The 20,168-nt window shown below is 46.2% G+C and overlaps 1 protein-coding gene across 1 annotated transcript in view; it reads left to right on the forward strand.

The window, feature by feature from the left end:
- The first annotated feature begins 637 nt into the window (after positions 1 to 637).
- pitpnab (phosphatidylinositol transfer protein, alpha b) overlaps positions 638 to 20,168 on the forward strand; it is a 24,255-nt gene continuing 4,724 nt past the window's right edge. Inside the window, exons 1-4 of the mRNA XM_018730719.2 lie at positions 638 to 860; positions 12,216 to 12,246; positions 18,343 to 18,488; positions 19,661 to 19,752. Coding sequence (XP_018586235.1) covers positions 844 to 860; positions 12,216 to 12,246; positions 18,343 to 18,488; positions 19,661 to 19,752 — 286 coding nt within the window. The 5' untranslated portion in view covers positions 638 to 843. The remainder of the gene's footprint in view (positions 861 to 12,215; positions 12,247 to 18,342; positions 18,489 to 19,660; positions 19,753 to 20,168) is intronic.

Here is a 20,168-nt window from a genome sequence, read left to right on the forward strand (position 1 = left end):
CACACTAAATCACTGCAAGGACTCGCTGTGGTTACCTGCCATCCATGGACACACTGGTTGCTGGAGCAAATCCTTCATCTTGCGCAGGTTTATGACTAAATGAGTGCAAAATCATTCTCCTCTTTGACAGCTGAGGTCTAGAGGTTTAATTTATTGTGAGGGGGGTGTGTCAAAATCAAGAAAACCCTTCATATGTCATCATAAGATGACACGATGACTATCAGTTGTTCTTAAAAACCTTTTGGCTTTGAAGAGAGCTAATGACTTTGTGGTGGAAGAGCTGAAGAGTAAAATCTGTTTTGACATTAGCGAAAATCTGAAAGGCTTTTACATTCCTGCTTGTGAGAGTGGGACATACAGTAGATGAGTCAGCAGACTATAAGGGATCATTCATCTGAAAGAAGCCAAGCCTTGGGTGTAGAGATTTAGGTTACATTTATACAGACTTGGCTGTTGTTGCATAAAAGTAAAAGCACCAAAGTTACACTGGACCTTCAACCATCGCGACTTGGGCTGCTGAAAGCGATGCTCGAGTCTTCTTCGGTGACATCGCGTGGAGCGTGGATGACACCAACCCGAGCGCTCCCCACGAACGACCCCCGTTGCTGACGTCACAGCGACTGTGTCATGACACAGAGGTCGTGGTTGCCGGGACGACGCCGCGCCCCCTTTGGGCTCCGATCAGGAAGTGAACGTAAGTAAAGAGAAGAGAGGAGCGGGAATGAGACAGAGGAGAGAGAGAGAGGCGGGAGCGAGAGGCAGCCTGACGGACAGGGAGCGCAGCCGCTTCGGATTCCCCTTCACATTCATCTGCACCCCGAGCGCACAGACGCACTGACCAGGATGCTCATCAAGGAGTTGTGAGTAGCAAGTCCGCTCCGTTCTGCCTTAACTTGCATGTGATCATGTGTCGGGCTGTGACTGTGAGTGTGTGGCTGGAAGCGGGAACGCGCGCTGCTGGGGACGCGGAACTAGACCGCCGGCTGACCAACACACCATGCCATGGGCATGGCGACACTGGAAACTTGACTTTGACGTTGTCCGTTTGTGTTTCTGGGGAATGTCTTTTAAATTACTGCAGTGATTATGACGTTTATTTTATATATGTATATCCGAGACTGGCGCCTTTTCGCGGAGGTTCTTGGTCATCGTGTCACCTTCTTCCTGGCGTGCCCCTAGCTGTGTTTGCATCAGGGGAAAATAAAAGACTTCGCTGTACGAAATCAGTCAAGAGTCCGACTCAGTTTCTCGGATATATTCGGTTTGCGACTGGGTTGTCATCCGTGAGGCAGTGTGACGCGTGCCGGGGATGTGAATCCTCGCATCAGCACCAGTGATGCTGAGGCTCCGAGGTGAAGGTGAACCCGAAGGGAACGAAGCGCGACGGAACGCAGTGCTTCCAGCTGCGGCCGGCCGCGCGCACGCCTCCGCTTCCAGCTGTTCAGGGCCCGTCTTTCATTGAAACGGCGGCTCGCGGGTACGCGGAGGACCGCGCAGAGCAGCGGGCGGACATGTCTGTGTCAAGCGGGTGGTTGGCGAAGGGGCTGCTGTTTCGTGTTTCATTTCATTTCATGTCATGTGCGATGTCCACTGTTTAATTTTTCACATAGCCAGGTTGAAAAAAAAACTACAATTTTAGCTGCTGCATCAAAAACATATTACATAATAGGGTGATACAGTTTTTTAAATGACAGAGGTGTGCGAGAACATGATGTTCCTTTTCCGCCAGGGTTCTAGCAGAGGCCCCGTGCGTGGAGGTGGGTGGAAGCGGGTCGCACCAGCGGTCGAACATGTCGATCCGACCTAAGCGCGTCCGCTGAGACGCACCGGTCACCGCCGCTCTTATGTAACAGCGAGCGGGGAAAGAACCGCACGGCGGCCCCCCAAGGCGGATTTCGGTGACCGGCATGTCCGACGTCGGCGCTCACGATGGATGCTGGCGGGTCCGTCCTGGATGCGGACTCACCTGACGCTCCAGGTGCTGCTCCTCCATGACTCAGACTCGGGGCAGGGAAGCCTCACCACGGACGCGGAGCTCACCAACGGCAGCGTGGTGTGCGTGTGATCGTTGGGCTTTAGTGAGCATAATTATAATCGTCACCGCTGCCCTTTTCATCCATTTTTATCCGGATCACACACATATGTATCAATGAGTTAATCTGATGTCGCAAACGAGGCGTTGCATTTGCTTGCGAACAGCAATGCGAACCATGATGAATTATGATATAACAGTGTAGTCAGGGGCCCATGATTGTGCCCAGTCCACTTAAAACCGGATGCCTCGTGTCTCAGCGTTCACCACGGTAAAACGGCAAATCATGTGTCGTCATCGTCGGTTCGAAAGCAAACGAAGCGCACGATCATGTGTTGTGGAGGAATGGACTCGGTCGTGCAGCGAGCGCTCTGTGACTCTGTCACTGTCGGTGTGCGCGGCGTGCACTCGCAGTGCGGCGCCTCGAACGCGTCGCTCGCGACGGGAGACGTGTGCGCGTGACGCGCCGCGTGAAGAAATGGCGAAGAACGAGCTGCCGGGCTTTGAGGATCGCGGCGTACTGTCAGCACGCGGTCCTCATCGTTTGTCAGGAGCTGTGCTTTAATTTCCTGCCATAATTCACTTTAGCTAGTGTTTCTTCTTTCATGCGTGTCTAGCCTAAGCAGTACATGAAGCCGGATTGTAGGCCATTAAATGAACCTCCTGCTGTCTTATAAGTATAGGCCTACATTAAGTGTTATGAAACTTTTTGGTACCGTGCGTTGTGAGAAAGAAAAAATCATTATAAACTTTTGGAATTAAATGCATGAATGACTCCTAAAATCCAATCTTCATCTAAGTCATAATAAGAAATACAGTATTATTTCGTCCGCAGTGCACAAATTTTACATTTCTTTATAAATAAAGATATTTTGTTATTTTAACTGAACTATTGTTTTAAACAGTTAAGGTCATTGATAGAAAAAGTATGTAAATCTGTATATTTAATAACTAGTGAAACCTCTTTATTGGCATATAGCCTTAACCAAACACTTTCTGTAGTAGCTGCTGATTAGACCTGTGCAGCAGTTAGCAGGTATTTTGGCCATTCCTCTATGCAAAACTGTTTCGGTTCATGTATATTTCTGGGAAGTCTTGCTTGAACTGCTTGCTTCACATCACACCACAGTATTTTGACAGGACTGAGGTTAGGCCTCTCACTTTGCTATTCTAAAATACAGAACTTGCTGTGCTTGAGCTGATCTATTGTTGATTTTGTCCACTTTTTTGGATCATTGTCACATGCATGACCCAACATCTTTTGAGTGTTTGATCATGAACAGACACCCTGATCTTCCACTGTAAAATTTCCTGATACAACTTGGAATTCACTGGTCCCTCAATGATTGCAAGTCATCCTGGCCCTGAAGCAGTAAAGCAGCCCCACAGCATTATACTGTCCCCACCATGGTTCACACCTGGGATGAGGTTTTGGTGTTGGTATACTGTCTTATGCTGTTTCCAATCACAACAATGCATACATTTACCAAAATGTTCACCTTTGTCTCATCTGTCTATAGAAAATCCAGGTTGCCTTCAGAAAACTTGAGATGTGCAACAATGATTTTTTGTAGAGCAGTGGTAACCTCCCATTAATCTTCCAGCACTCTTGTGTTTTTCTTATGGTAGACTGATGAACATAGACTTTATCAAGTGCAAGAGATGCCTGCAGATCCTTAGCTGTTAATCTAGGGTTCTTTGTCACGTGTTTAAGAATTTTACAGTGTGACTTTGCACTGATCTTTGCAGGATTTCCATTCCAAGGAAGGGTAGCACCCATGCTGAATTTCTACCATTTGTAAACTATCCACCTGACAGTGGACTGATAAATTGGAATACCAGATTCCAGTTATCGTGTTTTCAAGATGTCCTTATGCTAGGGTTCATGTGCTTTATCCGTTAATGACCTTGATTGTTTAAACCATTTGTTCAATTAAGATATAGATATTTAAAATGATCTGTTTGTTCTTTGTTAAATAAAACTGTTTATTATTATGAGTTAGATTAATATCGGATCACATTTTAGCAGTGTTTATGGAGACATCCAGACAATTCCAAAATCAGTTTTCTCACAACTCTAAATATGGTTGCTGAAAGATGGCGGCAGCGGATGTGTAAACCCAGTGTTCAAGCAAGCCCAATATTCTTGTATAACTCCATTGGCTAGAATTAACCATATTTGTAGTTCCATCAAGACTGGACAAGTTGTGACAATACTGGGTTGGGAAATTAGCATATAGGCTTATTTAACACAGTCAGAACTCGTGTTATTTGGTTTCATCACAGTTAAAAGGATTTACAAATAGGTCAGTATGAAGTTTACTTTGTGTAAACTTGGAGCAAGTTCTGAATTCTACTGTGAGATCGTGATTGCGGTGCGTACCAGACCAGACCTACCAATATAGTCCATTTAGCAGTGAATGCATGTGACTTGTAGTATTAAGCTTGTAAAATCATGCAAGCCGTGGGTGCGACTGCATTGTTTTTAGTCATATAAAACATTAGTTCATAATGCTCCGCAGGTCACAACTGGTACAAAGTGTGAGAAGTTAATAAGTGTGATGTGAGATCATTTGGAAAGACTCAGTACGTATGTGTCATGCTGAGTGTGCAACCGCGGTGGCCTCGTGTTCCTGAGAAAGGCACATAGAGTTCAATGTTAACACTGAGTATTTTAAAAAGGGACTTGGTTTGGTGGCCCATTCCACCCCCACAGCGCTTTCCCTGAGTTCATATAATACCCACCGGGCAAGTTTCCAGTACTTATTTGTTTTAGCCTGCGCAAACAAGCTTTTAAACTAATTATCTCACCTGTTACACAGATAATGCTTTACATGGCTGAAACATAAGCGCTAGACACGTGCCCATAAGTATGGCATCAGAAGAGCACAGCAATTTGAATCAGGTAACTGTTAGAAATCATAGGTACAATAAGCAGTTTTCAAACAAGGCTTTAAATTGACCTCTGTGTGCACTCCATTTGTGTATAACTGCTTTGAGTAATATTAATAATGTTTTCAATAGTTTTCTTTCGTTGTATAATACTTCGTTTTCAATGCTGTTAATTCAGACAAAGGCGATATAAAAATTCAATGTATAATTTACAAATCAGTAAAAACTACTTAAGATTTGAATATCTCAACACAGAGAAGTATTGTGATCTGTTGGGCTTTACCAGCAGAGCTTTCTATGTAACTGATCTCTGATGGACGGAAACTCATGACTCAGCAGATTTTGAATAAGCCGCATTTTACTGGTTATAATGGGCATGATCCCAACCCTGTTACAAAGGCACAAGAGAAGGTGGTTACATTGCATTTGGGATTTTATTAATCCAGCTTTGTATTTAGAGATTCAAATGAGATATATTTCGAAATTTGAAGTTCACAGTTTTTTGTAATCTGCAGATACAAGTACTTTGGACTCATTTCTGACAGTGTAGTTACATGTTATCATCACACACACACACACACACATATACACACACAGGGTAATTTAGAATCACTTTGGCTATTCATGACAGACCACTGGTAAAAAATTGGACTAAATAAAGTGACATGAATATGGATAGAATATGGAATAGACGACAGCAATTAACTCTACTGCACTGGGGCCATTGTGTTGCCCACTAAGCCAACATGATGCTGCTCATCATGTATCGTATCTCTTACAGGTAACACTAATGACCTTGACTCTGTAAAACTATCATAAAAAACATGGTTAAATATTAGTGACACACAGGTCACCGCTTTCTATGCTGCTAGAATCGCAGCAAATTTTCCCAAAGGGAATAATTATATTTGATACTGGGGCATGCATGCTAAATTTATTCTCAACCATGATGGACTCCTGAGCCTTACAAGAATTCTGATGCTTTAATAATTGCTCTGGTTATTCTCTAGCTGGTATATCGTTTCTCACGGAGTTATTCAGAGTCAACTTCCAAGGTAAGACTGGAGACACCCTCCACAGAATGCCAGTCTGCTGCAGGGCTGTCTGGCAAACACACACACTTACATGCCGACAGAGTCACATTCTGTGGCCAGTTGTGAGTCAGCATTTGTCAAGGGAGGGGTCAACCTGGTTTAATGTAGGGCAGCACTGTCCCTCTTTGGCAAAGACACCCAAGAAGAAACTTCAGTGATTCAGTTGGTCGTCAAAGAGCACAGCAGCTGTTAGTGCCAGACTAGTGACTTCGTTAGACATGTTGGTCTGCAGCAGAAATAGACTGTATTGCCTTCAACAAAACTCACCAAATCCATTCAAGTCTCAGTCTTATATATCATCATAATTCATATGCTTTATTCAGATAAAACACTCTTAACTTGTTTTCTTCCCTTGAAATGCAACATTCGTTCAAAGCAACAGATCAGACTTGGTTGTGATTTATTTACTCCAGCAAGAGAAAGCTTGAATTTAAGTTGTACGAGACCAAAAGTGCGCCGATATAGTACACCAATATAGTTAGAATGTCCAGATAAAAAAATATACATAAAATAGTATATGAATATATATGATACACTGTGTATTGCACCCAGTCAAAAACCAAAGTACATGAGGACTGATTATTATTTTTATGCATGATTATGATTAAACCAATATATTTTATAATATCTGCAATGCAAAATAGTATGTCAAGCTTGTTTTTAATGTTATATTTTCATTCATCGCTTATCAGTAACTGTCCAGTACAGGGTTGGAGAAATCCAGAGCCTGTCTTGGAAGCATAGGCAATGAGACAGGGCATATAATTGATACATACCAACCAATTTCAATAACCGCTTGTCCTGAGCAGGGTCGCGGCAAGCCAGAGCCTATCCTGGAGACAGTGGGCGCAAGGCTGAAGCGGTTGGGGGCACACCCTGGGCAGACGCCAGTCCATCGCAGGGCCACAACTAGTTACCTAGGTACACAGCCGGGCAAAGGTACCGGAGCAATTGCAGGGCAGACACCTTGCTCAAGGGCGCTACAGCCGGAGGCAGGGATCAAACCGCAACTGCTCCAACCACGACACCACGAGCCGCCCCTATTGATACAATCACACAGACACTATGTCACCAGAGGCACTGTTTAGGGCTACTAAAAAATGTCTAGTTCCCTCTCCTGCTGTAGTACTTACTCTTAATTTTTCCAACAAAAATTCCCCTACTGAATGAATGGATAAGTTTTTGTAACTAACTTAACATCATTAGTTGCCTCAGAGAACAGCTAAATTATTATTATTATTATTATTATTATTATTATTATTATTATTATAACTAATTGATAAATTAATCACTAATTCATTAAAACTATTACTTATTTCTTTTTCAGTTATGGTATTGTATTTGCGGGGGTGCGGTGGTGCAGTGGGTTGGACCGCAGTCCTGCTCTCCGGTGGGTCTGGGGTTCAAGTCCCGCTTGGGGTGCCTTGTGGCGGACTGGCGTCCCGTCCTGGGTGTGTCCCCTTCCCCTCCGGCCTTACGCCCTGTGTTGCCGGGTAGGCTCCGGTTCCCCGTGACCCCGTATGGGACAAGCGGTTCTGAAAATGTGTGTGTGTGTGTGTGTGTGTGTGTGTATTGTATTTGCCATAATATAGGGTTATGAGACTGTGCATAGGAAGGAGGAAGTGTGTAGTTCATTTTTTATGGAACAAACATGGTGTCTATGTGCTTTATAGAGTGAAACTTATAGTGGTGGATAAAATACCTTTTACTGAAATGAAATGAATGCAAACCGGGAAATAATATAGATGTACTGAATAATAAGCTTGTTATATGAAAACGCATATATATTTCCAGAAGCTGTTGTAGCTGTCTTTTGTTGTATGGCACACCGTTAAATGAAGACTTGGCATGTAATGTTTGCACCCACTGTACTAATGTCTGTCTGTCTGAACCACTTGTCCCATTCGGGGTCGCGGGGAGCCGGAGCCTAGCCCAGCAACACAGGGCATAAGGCTGGAGGAGGAGGGGACACGCCCAGGACAGGACGGCAGTCCATCGCAAGGCAACCCAAGCAGGACTCGAACCCAAGACCCACCGGAGAGCAGGACCCGATCCAACCCACTGCGCCACCGCACCCCCACCGTACTAATGTGTGCATATTAAACTGAATGATATACGTAATGCATAGCATGCAGCTTTGTGCAAAGCCCACATTTTACCAGCCTACTGTTCTTAGTGTCTAACTACAGAAAGTTCATTCCGCACTCTTCTACAATACATATCCCAGCTCTGCTCACTAGCTGAGTGCACAGGGTGTGACTGTCTACAGTGCTTGACAGCACATATCCAGACTGTGTGTGCTGTTTGACTGCGGTCAGCCCATGTGGTGCAGTGTCACATTGACCTACATTGTGGTCATTCCACATTGAAACCTCAGAACAGATGTCACCCAATCTTAGTGCTGGTGTGCAGAGGATACGCTGTCACCTGGTTCACAGTGAAGCTCAGGACAATTGCTGAGACAAAGGTGCTGTCACCCCCGGTTTATGTGGATGGATGTGTGCGGGAGGTGGTATGGTGGGTAAAGAACTGGGATCTTTATCAAACTATTGAGCCTATGGAGGGGAAATGCTGTTCTGTCTTAAATTTTTGCATAAATGTATCGAGCTGAAATGTTGTTTAGCAAATACTGATTCTGTCAGTTTTAGTAAACGAACAAAGTCTCTGTTATGAACAACATCTGCTGGCTACGTGAGTTTTGGCCGTGATCAGGAACAGGCCCAGGCCTGTCGAGAAGGCCCACGAGACACACGAGATTCACGTTTCAGATAGAATCGTGTCCTTCTCCATACAGTTAAGGTCACTTGTGATGTTGGCTAGGGGTATAGGGCTCAGAATTTACCCCCACGTCGCAAAGTCAGTGAGATGTCAAGTACAGTCTCTGACAACACTCTTCCAGAAACCTCCTGGTTGGAAAAGGAGAAGGTCTACCAGGTGGTCTTCTTTGTCTCTTTGACAATTTCGTAATTCTCTCCATAAAGCGTAGCAGTTTCCAAAGCTGATGTTGCATTCACTGATCTTTGTGCTGTATGACAGTAAACATATGTTTATCCGCAAATGATTTGCCCAGGGTAGAACTGTGCCTATGCACAAATCTGGATTTTTAGGACTATTCAAGTTAAGTAGCTTTTGTTAGGAAACAACAGTTCTTTCCTTTTTGGGATTTGAAATCCAGTAGGCGGTGGATGGTGACGGGAGGTCGTTTGCACTTCGGACGGACGTAGGAGGTCACTGCTGGGTTCTTAGGTCAAAATTACCAGCATGGTCATGTCTGTTTGCGTGTCAGGTTGTCCCTGTGTTTTGATCACAGGTACGTGTGTGTTTTTGTGTGCGTATGCATGTGTGCTTGAATGTCCCTTTGGTGGCCTTGTGGAACTCTGCTAATCTCAGTAACCGCCCTGTTCTTGTCAGGGCAGGTTAATGGTGGGGGGGTGGGGGGGGGATCAATGGACCATCAGAGACCCATTCAGTTAACATTAAGCTGGAGAATGAGCTCCAACAGTGTCACGCACCGCAGCCTTATACACGGGTGACCAGAAATGTTTCGATTCACATGTGGGGCAAACAATTAAACCACTTTTTTTTTTTTTTTTTCTTACGGATCAGAATGGATTAATATGTTGCCCCGGAAAGCGCTGCTGTTTAGTAGTAATAAAAACAACTGCAGTAATCACGGATTCATGTCATACCACGCGGTCACGTCGCAATCATGGTTGCGTCACATCGCCGCGGCAGCAATTGCGTACATTACCCTTCCTAACTATCGCCAGAATTTTCAAAGCGAACATTATTAAAAACAAGGAGTTAATTAAAAATACATAACTTACAATAAATTAATTATCAGGCTGATGATGATAGCATCAGAGGTAATGTAATACAGTATCTGTGGAAGCAGGGGATGTTGAAACTGTATGTGGCATGGGGACAGGGTGCTTGTGGCTTTCTACTGAATTATTCTACTTGTGCTCCCATGTACCGTTTCCACTTCTTAGTCTTTTGTCCAGCTTCTTTACCGTTTGCCTACCTGTTGGTTTATTTCCTTTCGCTGCCTAAAGTATCTGTTACTCCCCCTTTATGGCATCTCTTCTCCCACTTTTCCTCTTCTCTCCTCCTTTCAATATCAGTTTTTCATTCCTCCTCAGACATTAAATCCAAACTCTGTTAAAAACGGAAAATGTTCCGTTCGCATCCCTCTGCCCCTCTCTCGCTCTCCGTCTCTGCCATCTTTCTCTGTCTCGTTTGCCGTTAGCCCGTGACCCCGAGCGAGAGCTCCCCGTTCCTCCCTGACAGGGCGGGTGCGCCATCTCACCTTACGCCCATAACCTTGCTGATAAAATATTCAGGGCTGCAGGAACGGGAGCGGGGGGGAGATTAATTCCCCTGTGTGCGGTGCCTCAAAGAAGGGGGAGCTACAGTCCTAATTGGTTTCTGGAGAGTGAGCCATGCTTTTTGGTCACCGCTCCCTTTTCATGCGCCGCGCAGTTGCGCTTTGTGCTTCTTTCTATGTTTTTTGTGTCTTCATGTGTGGTTTTGTCCTTAACGGAAGGACGGGAAATGCACCGACAGGGCAAACGTGAAGTTTCGTCTAAGGATACTAGTCCTGCGGCCAGAGGGATTCTGGTGCAAGTCCCGAGACACCATGCATTGTACTCCTGAGATAGGTTCTTGGCATAAATCGCTGAAGGGCACGTTCAGTTTTGTTTGTAGGGACGTGTAGATGCCCTGTTAAGACACATTGGGTAAGGATGCCAGCCAGGTAAGTAAAATAACATCCAGGTATTAAGTATGAATTAGTAAGGGTAACACAAGAGCACGTGAGACGAGCATTGATGTGAGGTCTGTGTCCAGCTACAAAGAGAAACGACTGGGGAAGGTTGGTGTGCCGTCGCCTCTGCCCCTTGGCTGTGCATTCTAGCGTATCAGCAGTGCGTATCAAGTGTGCGGCTGCCGGTCGTGCCGACCCGCTTCTGGCACAGCTTGTATGCATGCGTGTGTCTTCCCGCTAATTTCACCCTCCGTGCGCAGCGACGGAACTCAGCGTGCGCTCAGTATGGATTCTTATCCCACCCGCCTGGTTCTAAGTGCATCTGCTCTGGTTTGTGATAACGGCAAATCGCTCAGGATTAGAGCGTCTGTCAAAAATAAAAAATGGTAGTAACACTGCAGTTTAACAAGAAAAGGGAGGCACACATTAAACGGGAAGAATTGCTGAAAACTAACAGTAAACAACCAGGTGTCCGGTGGTGCAGTACTTCCAGTCCATATGCTGTGTCTAAAGGAAGAAGCGCCGCTGTATGCCCACCAGCAGGAGCTGAACACCAAAGGAAACATTCAGAAGGGCTGTACTTGGAAGCTCTGGGGTGATTTACATTTATTCACCTCGCAGATGCTTTTCTCCAAAGCAACTTACAGTGGATGCTCTGTGTAGTGTTACCAGCCCACATACCTTATTCACCAAGGTGACTTACACTGCTAGATACACCACTTACAATGGGTCACTCATCCATACATCTGTGGAACACACTCTCTGTCACTCACACACTATGGGGAACCCAAACAGCATGTCTTTGGAGTGTGGGAGGAAACCAGAGCACCCGGAGGAAACCCATACGGACACGAGGAGAACATACAAACTCTACACAGACTGTGCAAGGATTGAACCCATGGCCTCTCGTACCACCCAGGCACTGTGAGACTGCAGCACTACTCGCTGTGCCGCCGTCCCCCTGGGTGAGGGCAAGAAGATTCCGATCATGGCTAAGCGAGGCTGTCCGTGGTGCTGAACACCATCATGGCAGGGAGAGCGCAGAACAAACAGCAGCCCACTTTGCATCGCCCTGCCGCTTCGCCTAAAGACACCCCATGAGGCCACTCTGGAGGAGGTGTCAGAAGACACCGTGTCAGGGAACTGTCCGCGATGTCCCGACAGGTCGTTTGATGCGACACGAAACCCAGCAATCGTCTGACTCCGTTTATCACGTCTCCAACCTAAAGACGTACTCGTGTGATTTATGCACGTATCCGTGCCTTTTATTGCATGTTATTATTGAAAATCCAATTACCGTTGTATTTCAGACCTGCGAGCAGATGATAATAAAAACAGCAGTAATGATAAGTGGTGGTCTGGGCTGTCCAGCTCCCTGTTTTTGTTGCTCATGGCGCTGGTTTAACAGGCTGCTCTCTCTCTTCTTTTCCAGTCGGGTGATCCTGCCCGTGTCTGTGGAGGAGGTAGGTGCTGTGATGTGTGTGTGCGCGCGTGTCTGAGCTTGTACTTCACGTAGATTAAAGCTCCTTTACATCCTGCTAGCCGAAGGGCTGTCAGCGCATTGCTTATTTCATGACTGTTGCGGAAATCACATTCTGCGTCCTTCCTGAGTCTTTGCGTGCTTTTTTGAGCATGTGTGCTTTTGTGTGCGTGTGCCAAAACATATTAGACATGTGTCTGTCTGTACGCGTGTGTGTTTGCTTATGTTTGCAGCTTTTTTGCATCCATGTAATATGACTCTAGCATTTGCACGTCTGTGTGTGTGTGGGTCTCACCAGGCTTGCGGGCAAAGCTGAGCTGTAGGCATTCGCCGCCTACTGAACGCTGGCTGCCTTGGAAATTTTTTCAGTGGAAACATGACCATCGTGTGACCCATCTCCGTGGTCCAGAAGAGAAGGAACGCTAGTACCTCCAGCGCAATTTTGGGCTGCTCTGTACATCTTTTTCGACACATGCCCTCCAGACAGCATTTGTTGTTCTTTCCACTACCCCCTCCCTGATTTGTTTGTCTGGTGATCAGTACGTAAAGCCTAAAGGGGATATTTTTTGCGAGTCCACTTTCTTCCTGTCCCGTTTTCCCCTTTGTTGAAGTTCAAGGCGTACGTGATTTGCTTAATGCTTTACATCTAGGAGGGCTCGTTCTGCTTGGGCTCTTCTTTGCATTCACGTGGACTGGACTCGGGAGTAACCCATGCAGCCTATCCCGACCCTCTTTGACTCATTTGTTTCCCCTCAGCGCTGACCGGCTGAGCTGGACAAAAGATTTTCTTAAATCGTGCGAGCATAGTGTCGTGGTTTCCCCACGGGGCAAGCCGACGGACCCAATTGCAGGTGCTCAAGTGTTTATTGAAAGGGGCAGGCTAAATCTCGTGGTCCAAAAAAACAGGCAAAGGGTCACCGAGGAGCAAACGTGGTTACAGGGAAGATCCAAGAGACGTAGTCCGGAAACGAGCCGCGAGTCGGAAAACCGGGGACACGATGACACGGAGGCAGACGAACAAGGGAACGCGGAGGGAGTCGAGGAGAACGGGTTTGAACGCGGCGGCCGTAGTAGGCTGAGCGGAAGTTCCGCGATCCGTTGCGTCCGGAGCGGTCCTTTATACTCCCGTTCCTTGATCGGCCGCAGGCGTCTCCGGTTGCGTGGGAGCCAGGGGCGTAACACATAGTATAATGTGAAGGGGTTTTTACCAGTGCCGTAGTCTGCTCAGCGCATCGTATGAGACCAGCATGGGCGGCCTTTGGAAAAGCGTATCTATAGCTATCACTGGAACTGACCACGGTCGGTGAGTGGTAGGAGACAGCTGTGGTCAGTCTTCATGACTGGAGTCAGCAATGGTGAGTTGTTAGTTACGCTTGACCGCTGCGAGGGACATCGGGGTACTGCCTATTAGCGCTGACCCATGCATAGTGGGTGTGAGGGAATGAGTGGCAGGGCAAGGTGACGCGGAGAGATAAGCCAGGCGGTAATCCATCTCACGGGACTCCCGAAGACAGCCTGCATTGCGGTTAATCGCTGCCTTCCTGCTTCGTCCGCTCGCGGTGCGACCGCGCAACTTGCCTTGAGACGTGACGAGCGTGGGTCTGTGGGCGGAGCCATGGCCGCAGTTGGTCGTGGGAGTCGGGGGGCAGAAAGTGTGTTTCCGAACAGGATCCGTTATCGTCTTCCGCTGTGCGTGACCCAGGGCTGTGGCTGGGTGGGGCTCAGACAGGTGTGGAAATGGTTTCAATGATGTTATCCTGGCTGTTTGAACCACTCACCGCAAAACTTCCTTCTTCTCCTCCCCCCTTGCATCCTCGGTCTCTCCTCGTTCCTCATTGGTTGTTCCACAGTGTTGCCTCATCGTATTTTCCTCTAGGTCTCTCTCTCTTTCCATTTTTTTCTGCTTTTAGACCTGTGACGTTGCCAACAGCTGCGCTATAAATAAAGTGAATGCTTCCTGCTCTGGCTCCACCCCCCCCACCCCCCCCCCCCACCCCAGAGTACGGATGAGAGTCACAGACAGCTAAAAATACTGCACCCTGCATCACGCTCTCACATGCCTGCCCAAACCGCAGACGCACACTCACACACAAGTGCATATGCTAGCACACTGACACACACGAACACACGGTACATCGCAAGCATACCGTGACGCTGCTCTGCAAAGCGCGTGAAAGGGAAAGACACAAAAGCGGATGCAGAGCGGTAGTGGTGCGTGTTTGTGTGTGATGGCTTCTGTATGTATGTTTGCATATACAGTATATGTGGTGGAGATTACAGAGGCTGAAGATTAACTCACCCTTCTGCGGAACAACCGGCGTGGAAACGTACTGGTGGATGGGACAGTCCATGGGCGGAGTCCACTGGGGATTACTGAGCTCAAAGCTCTGCCTCTCCTGCGTGTGTTTGTGTGTCTTTCATATGTCCGGTGCCAGATAAATCAGTGCAGTCCAGTGGGGAGCATCCTGACATGGATACATTATTCATACATACATTTCCTCTGTATTCCTACGCCCCTGAGTGTACCATACTGAATACTCTGAAATACCGATCGTAGCCCATTGCTTTGGGGTGTATAGGTTTGTGCGGTTCTTTTCTCGCTGCGTTTGTTTTATTTTGTTGTTTTTCACATTCGTTTATCCTTTTATGCTGTTCTAAGCATTTGTTGCATCAATTTGTGATAAGCAGTGAAACACTATGACAGCTTGACTGATCTGGCCAAGATATACGTGCATTTATGCAAAATCCATAATATCAAGAGATAAATATACATATCTTTAGCCTAATTTATGAGTGTAATGCTTTCCTGGGAACTGCATAAATAGGGTTCTTCTAAAATGGTGTTATTCAGTTAAATTATAACATGTTTCTGAGGCAAAGAAAATTCTAATATTTTTCAATCAAAAATTCAAAAAATAAGTGGAACTTTACTGAGTACTGGTTGCGTAACACAACGTAATAATGCAGTTCCCTGTTTTTAAGTACTTTTAAAAGACTCATAACCTGTCATTGTTTTTTGCTCTTTACTACAGTATTGAATTAGGTGACCTTGGGCACAGGTTTAATTTTAAAATGGAAAACAGACTTTCAGTTTCTTGGAGCCATAGGTAGATGTTCTGGAACATTTGTTACAGCAAAAAGACAAAAAAACAAAAACTGGAGTAGAAATGTAATCAGACTAAACACAAGCTTGTGATTATAATTTTTTTAAAAAAGTGTCAACATGATTACTGTCATGGATGCTTTTCAGTTCTTCTCAAATATATTTAGCCCTCACTTTTACTCATATATTTTATATTATATATTCATATATACTTATATTTTGATTGAAAACCACTATCTGAAGTCATTTGACGGATTCATACCTGGTGTGATTTGTGTGAAAAAAAATTACCGCAACAATGAATAAACTGTACAAGGAATACGGTCTTGAATGTTTCCAAAAAAATGAAATTCATAAAATGAAGAAAGCAAATAAGATCTTATTTTTTGTCAGTCAGTGTAGATGGAATGACTGTTCTTTCAATGTCCTCAGTCTCCTCCTCAACCTCCTCCTTGTCTCTCCCGGCCCTCGTGACTCACTGCTCTGTCAGGCATGCTGTGTACACTAGGATGGTGTGTGGTACAAAAGTCACACTACTCTGATTCTCGCTAATAGTCAACCACCACCACTATTATAATACCGGTAGTCCTACCTATCTGTCTGCATGTCTGTCTACCCATGTGTGTGTTGGTCTGCAACACTGATCTGCTGTTCTGGTGAGACAAGGAAGAAAAAAGTGCCATCCTTGCTATCATCTGTGGTGGCTTCGGCAAAAAAAACTGATGTCAGATGTGTTCCTAATGGACATAATGACCATTTACCACTTTATTAGGCTGCCGCAGTGATGCAGCAGGTAGAGCTGCTGTGTCGAAGCTCCTGAGCTGTTTGTGTGGACATTGGTTCAGATGCAGCTCTGTGTGGCGATTGCATGAACTCTCCATGTTTGTATGGGTTTCCTCCCGCAGTCCAGTCGCACGTGTTTCAGGTGAACCCCTGACTCTAAATAAATAATAGGTGTGTGAATGTATGTCACTGAGTGTATATGATTACCCTGCAATGAACTAGTGTCCTGTCTAGGGTGCATCCTGCTTAGTTGGCAGCAACACTTCTGTCATTTATACAACCTTATGTCACAGGTGTGAGTTGTAAAAGCCAAATTGTCCAACTGAAGAGCTGATATTTTTACCAGTTTACACACACACACACATATATAATTATATATATATATATATATATATATATATATATGGGGGGAGCATGGTGGCGCAGCAGGTTTGGTCAAGTCCTGCTGTCTGGCGGGTCTGGGGTTCGAGTCCTGCTTGGGGTGCCTTGTGTCGGACTGGCGTCCCGTCCTGGGTGTGTCCCCTCCCCCTCCAGCCTTGCACCCTGTGTTGCCGGGTTGGGCTCCAGTTCACCGCGACCCTGTTTGGGACAAGCGGCTTCAGCCAATGTGTGTGTGTGTGTGTGTGTGTACATATATATAATATTATATACACACACAACATTTTCTGTAATTGCATTGTACAAGATAACATGATGTGTGAACTACAGCCGGACAGGAAGGACTTGATGGCCAGTTAGATGTTGCAGTTTGTCTGTGTTATTTATTGTCTTACTGGACTTATACGCTACACTCTGTCACTGTTTGTTAACACTTCTTAATACTTGATTGTTAACGCTCAATATGAAAATTGCAGAGAACCTTAGTTTGTTTTTGGCATGGCAGGTGTCTCACAGGGCCTGAGCTGCTGTTTGGTTGAAGGTTTGAATCTGGCTCAGGGTGTGTAGATTTTGTGTGTTCGCTCTTGAGTTCACAACACAGGCGTGAGCAGAGGAAGGCAATGGTGAATCACATGCGTACCCTGCCTTACCATGACAACCACTTGAGTGTTTGCCATGAGTCCAGTCAAGCCCCTTAATCTATAGCAGCACACTCATTTACATTCATTCACTTAGCAGACACTTTTCTCCAAAGCGGATGGCGCTGCTGTCTCACAGCGCCTGGGTGGTGTGAGAGGATGTGGGTTCATGATGTAGTGTTACCAGCCCACACACCTTATTCACCAAAGTGATTTACACTGCTAGATACACTACTTACACTGGGCCACTCATCCATACATCAGTGGAACATACACACTCTCTCTGTGTCACTCACACACTATGGGGAACCTGAAAAACATGCCTTTGGACTGTGGGAGGAAACCCACACAAATTCCACACACACTGAGCAGTGATTGAACCCACATCCTCTCACACCACCCAGGTGCTGTGAGACAGCAGCGCCATCCACTGTGCCCCATGCCGCCACTCATACATGCCAACAGTCATGCGGGATTGTTACATTCAGTTAGACTATGTGGTGGAGGAACCTACAGTCAGTGTTAACTCTGATGTTTTTGTTTAATTGCTTAAAAACAGGCCCTTCCATTATAAAACATTATTGTATTGTTTGATGTACTTATTTTATTTTGAAAAAATCTTAGTTATTTGTCTGTTTTAGAGTAATTGAAAACTGTATTTTTCATTTTTAAAACATTTTTCTTCATCAACCGCTTGTCCTGTGCAGGTTTGCAGAGTCCATCATAGGGTGTAAAACTGGGTTCACCCTGGACAGGACGCCACTCCATTGCAGTACAGTCTCAAGCACAGTCACACACTGGCCTGAAATGTGTGTGTTTGGACTGTGAAAAGAGACTTCTGGTAGCACCCGGAAATGTACACAGGCACGGGGAGAGCATTCAAACTCCACAGAGACTGAGCGGGATTCAAACTCAAAGCCCAGAAGCTGTGTGGCATCAGTGCTGTCTTCTGCACCACCATCCCACTCCACATATGTGCACACTGTTTCAAAATTTGCATTTAACCAGTTGAGAAAAACTAATCTGGAGGCATCACTCACTGGAGCAAGTTAACGCTGGTGGTGTTACTTACAGTTAGTTACGTGTGCCGTTACTAAAGGTCCGGACCGAAGTCCATCTGGATAAGTGGATAAGGTCTCGATTTATGCCCTATCTTTCTCCATCCCTTTACTCCCAGTACCAAGTGGGGCAGCTGTACTCGGTGGCAGAGGCCAGTAAGAACGAGACGGGAGGTGGCGAGGGGGTGGAGGTGCTGAAGAATGAACCGTATGAGAAGGACGGAGAAAAAGGCCAATACACACACAAGATCTACCACCTGCAGAGGTGAGACCCCCACGCCCTCACACGCAAGCACAGACAAACATGCGCACATGCACACTTACACGCTTGCTGGATAAAATAACTCACTCATCCGGTCTGTCAGACTTGCTCGGTTACGAGGGGTTAAATTATTTGCCCTAAATAAATTAGGGCAGAGTAAAAATAGGTCCAAAGGTTGGAACAATCTATTCCTGGTAGTCTTCTTCTTCTTCTAATGTGCTCCACCCCTCCTGGGGCATAGGCCGCCAACGAGGGCTCTCCTGGTGTCCCTAAGAGTTGAGATGCCATGAAGTTTCCTTGTTGGGGTTTCTGTAGCTGGCAAGGTTTTTACGGCGTGGAGTAGCTCGCCCCACGCCCAACCCTCCTCCTTTCTCGGCCGGGCTTGGGACCGTCCGTGGTGGAGTTATTCCCAGTAGTGGGGCACTTGAATTGATTTTGCCTAAACGAATTGGACGCACAGAAAATAATTTTAACGAAACTCTGGTTTCACTTCATAAACAATAAATCCCTTCTCCCGTCCTGCAGTGTCCAGTTGCACTGTGCATGGGGAGTGGCGTTGAATGAATTTACGCTGTTTCTTAGACAGTCCAAGAATCCGAATGGTCCGGGTACTAAATGATTCAAACTAAATTGTAGTAACGACTGATTAAGCTGTGGCCCGTGGCAGACGTGGTGAGCAGAGGAGCTAACTGTCCTAAATTGTATTTTCTATAGATTGTCCTTTTTTCCCGAAAGGCACAAATCACTTAGTCTCCTTGAGTTGCTACGCTTCCCTAACTGAACTGCTCACATGCATCCATTATTACCTCTGCACGCTGTTTTTTGGTTTTGCTGAGACAGGCGATTTACGGCCTGGTGCTCCGTCTGCTCGGTTTGTCGTGGGCTCCCGCCCCCTCTTCGGCTCAGCACAGAAGAGCGTTCTGGTCCAGCAGGGCTTCCGTCCACATCTTAGTGCTTTTCTCCTCTTTCCTGGCCTTCTCCTCTAAAGATTCTTTTGACAGGATCCTTAGCTTGAAGTTGCCATCAGCCCACCCCCACTATGCTGTCTTCATCTGCCTGATGCGCTCTCATTCTCTCTGTCTCTTATGTCTGAAGAGTCATCGCCCCCCCCCGGCAGTTTGAATCGCTGTCTTCACCTCTCATGACCTTACTCTGGTGCTCTCTCTTTCTCCCAGCAAAGTTCCATCATTTGTGCGCATGTTGGCTCCGTCGTCTGCCCTCAACATTCACGAGAAGGCCTGGAACGCCTACCCCTACTGTCGCACGGGTGAGTACGGACACGCAGACACACACCTGCAAATACAGAGGAGCGTCGTGCCCCCTATCCCACCTACGTGAGCCCAAGCATCAGTCCCAACCCAGAGGGACTTGGCTGTGTGGAGAAGAGCAGTGAGATGGGTGGGAGATGGAGAAGCTAGACAGGAAGCTCGGCAGATAGAAGCGTGGGAGAGGCAGGACGGTGGAGAAAAAGTCAGAAACGTGTAGGAGAGGAAAGAGGTAGGAGGCAGAGCGTGAGCACACTCAGAGTCCTCACTCTCTGTCCTGCCTTTCTTTGTATTCCTCTCTCTGCTATGAGGAACAGTTAAATAATTTAGTGACCAACCACTGAGACAGGTGGTGTTTAGTTACATCACACACACTGACCCTGTGTTCGTACACTGGGGTAGAGAAACTACACACGCA

This window comes from Scleropages formosus, chromosome 4 (genome assembly GCF_900964775.1).
Source record: "Scleropages formosus chromosome 4, fSclFor1.1, whole genome shotgun sequence".
NCBI classification, from domain to species: domain Eukaryota; kingdom Metazoa; phylum Chordata; class Actinopteri; order Osteoglossiformes; family Osteoglossidae; genus Scleropages; species Scleropages formosus.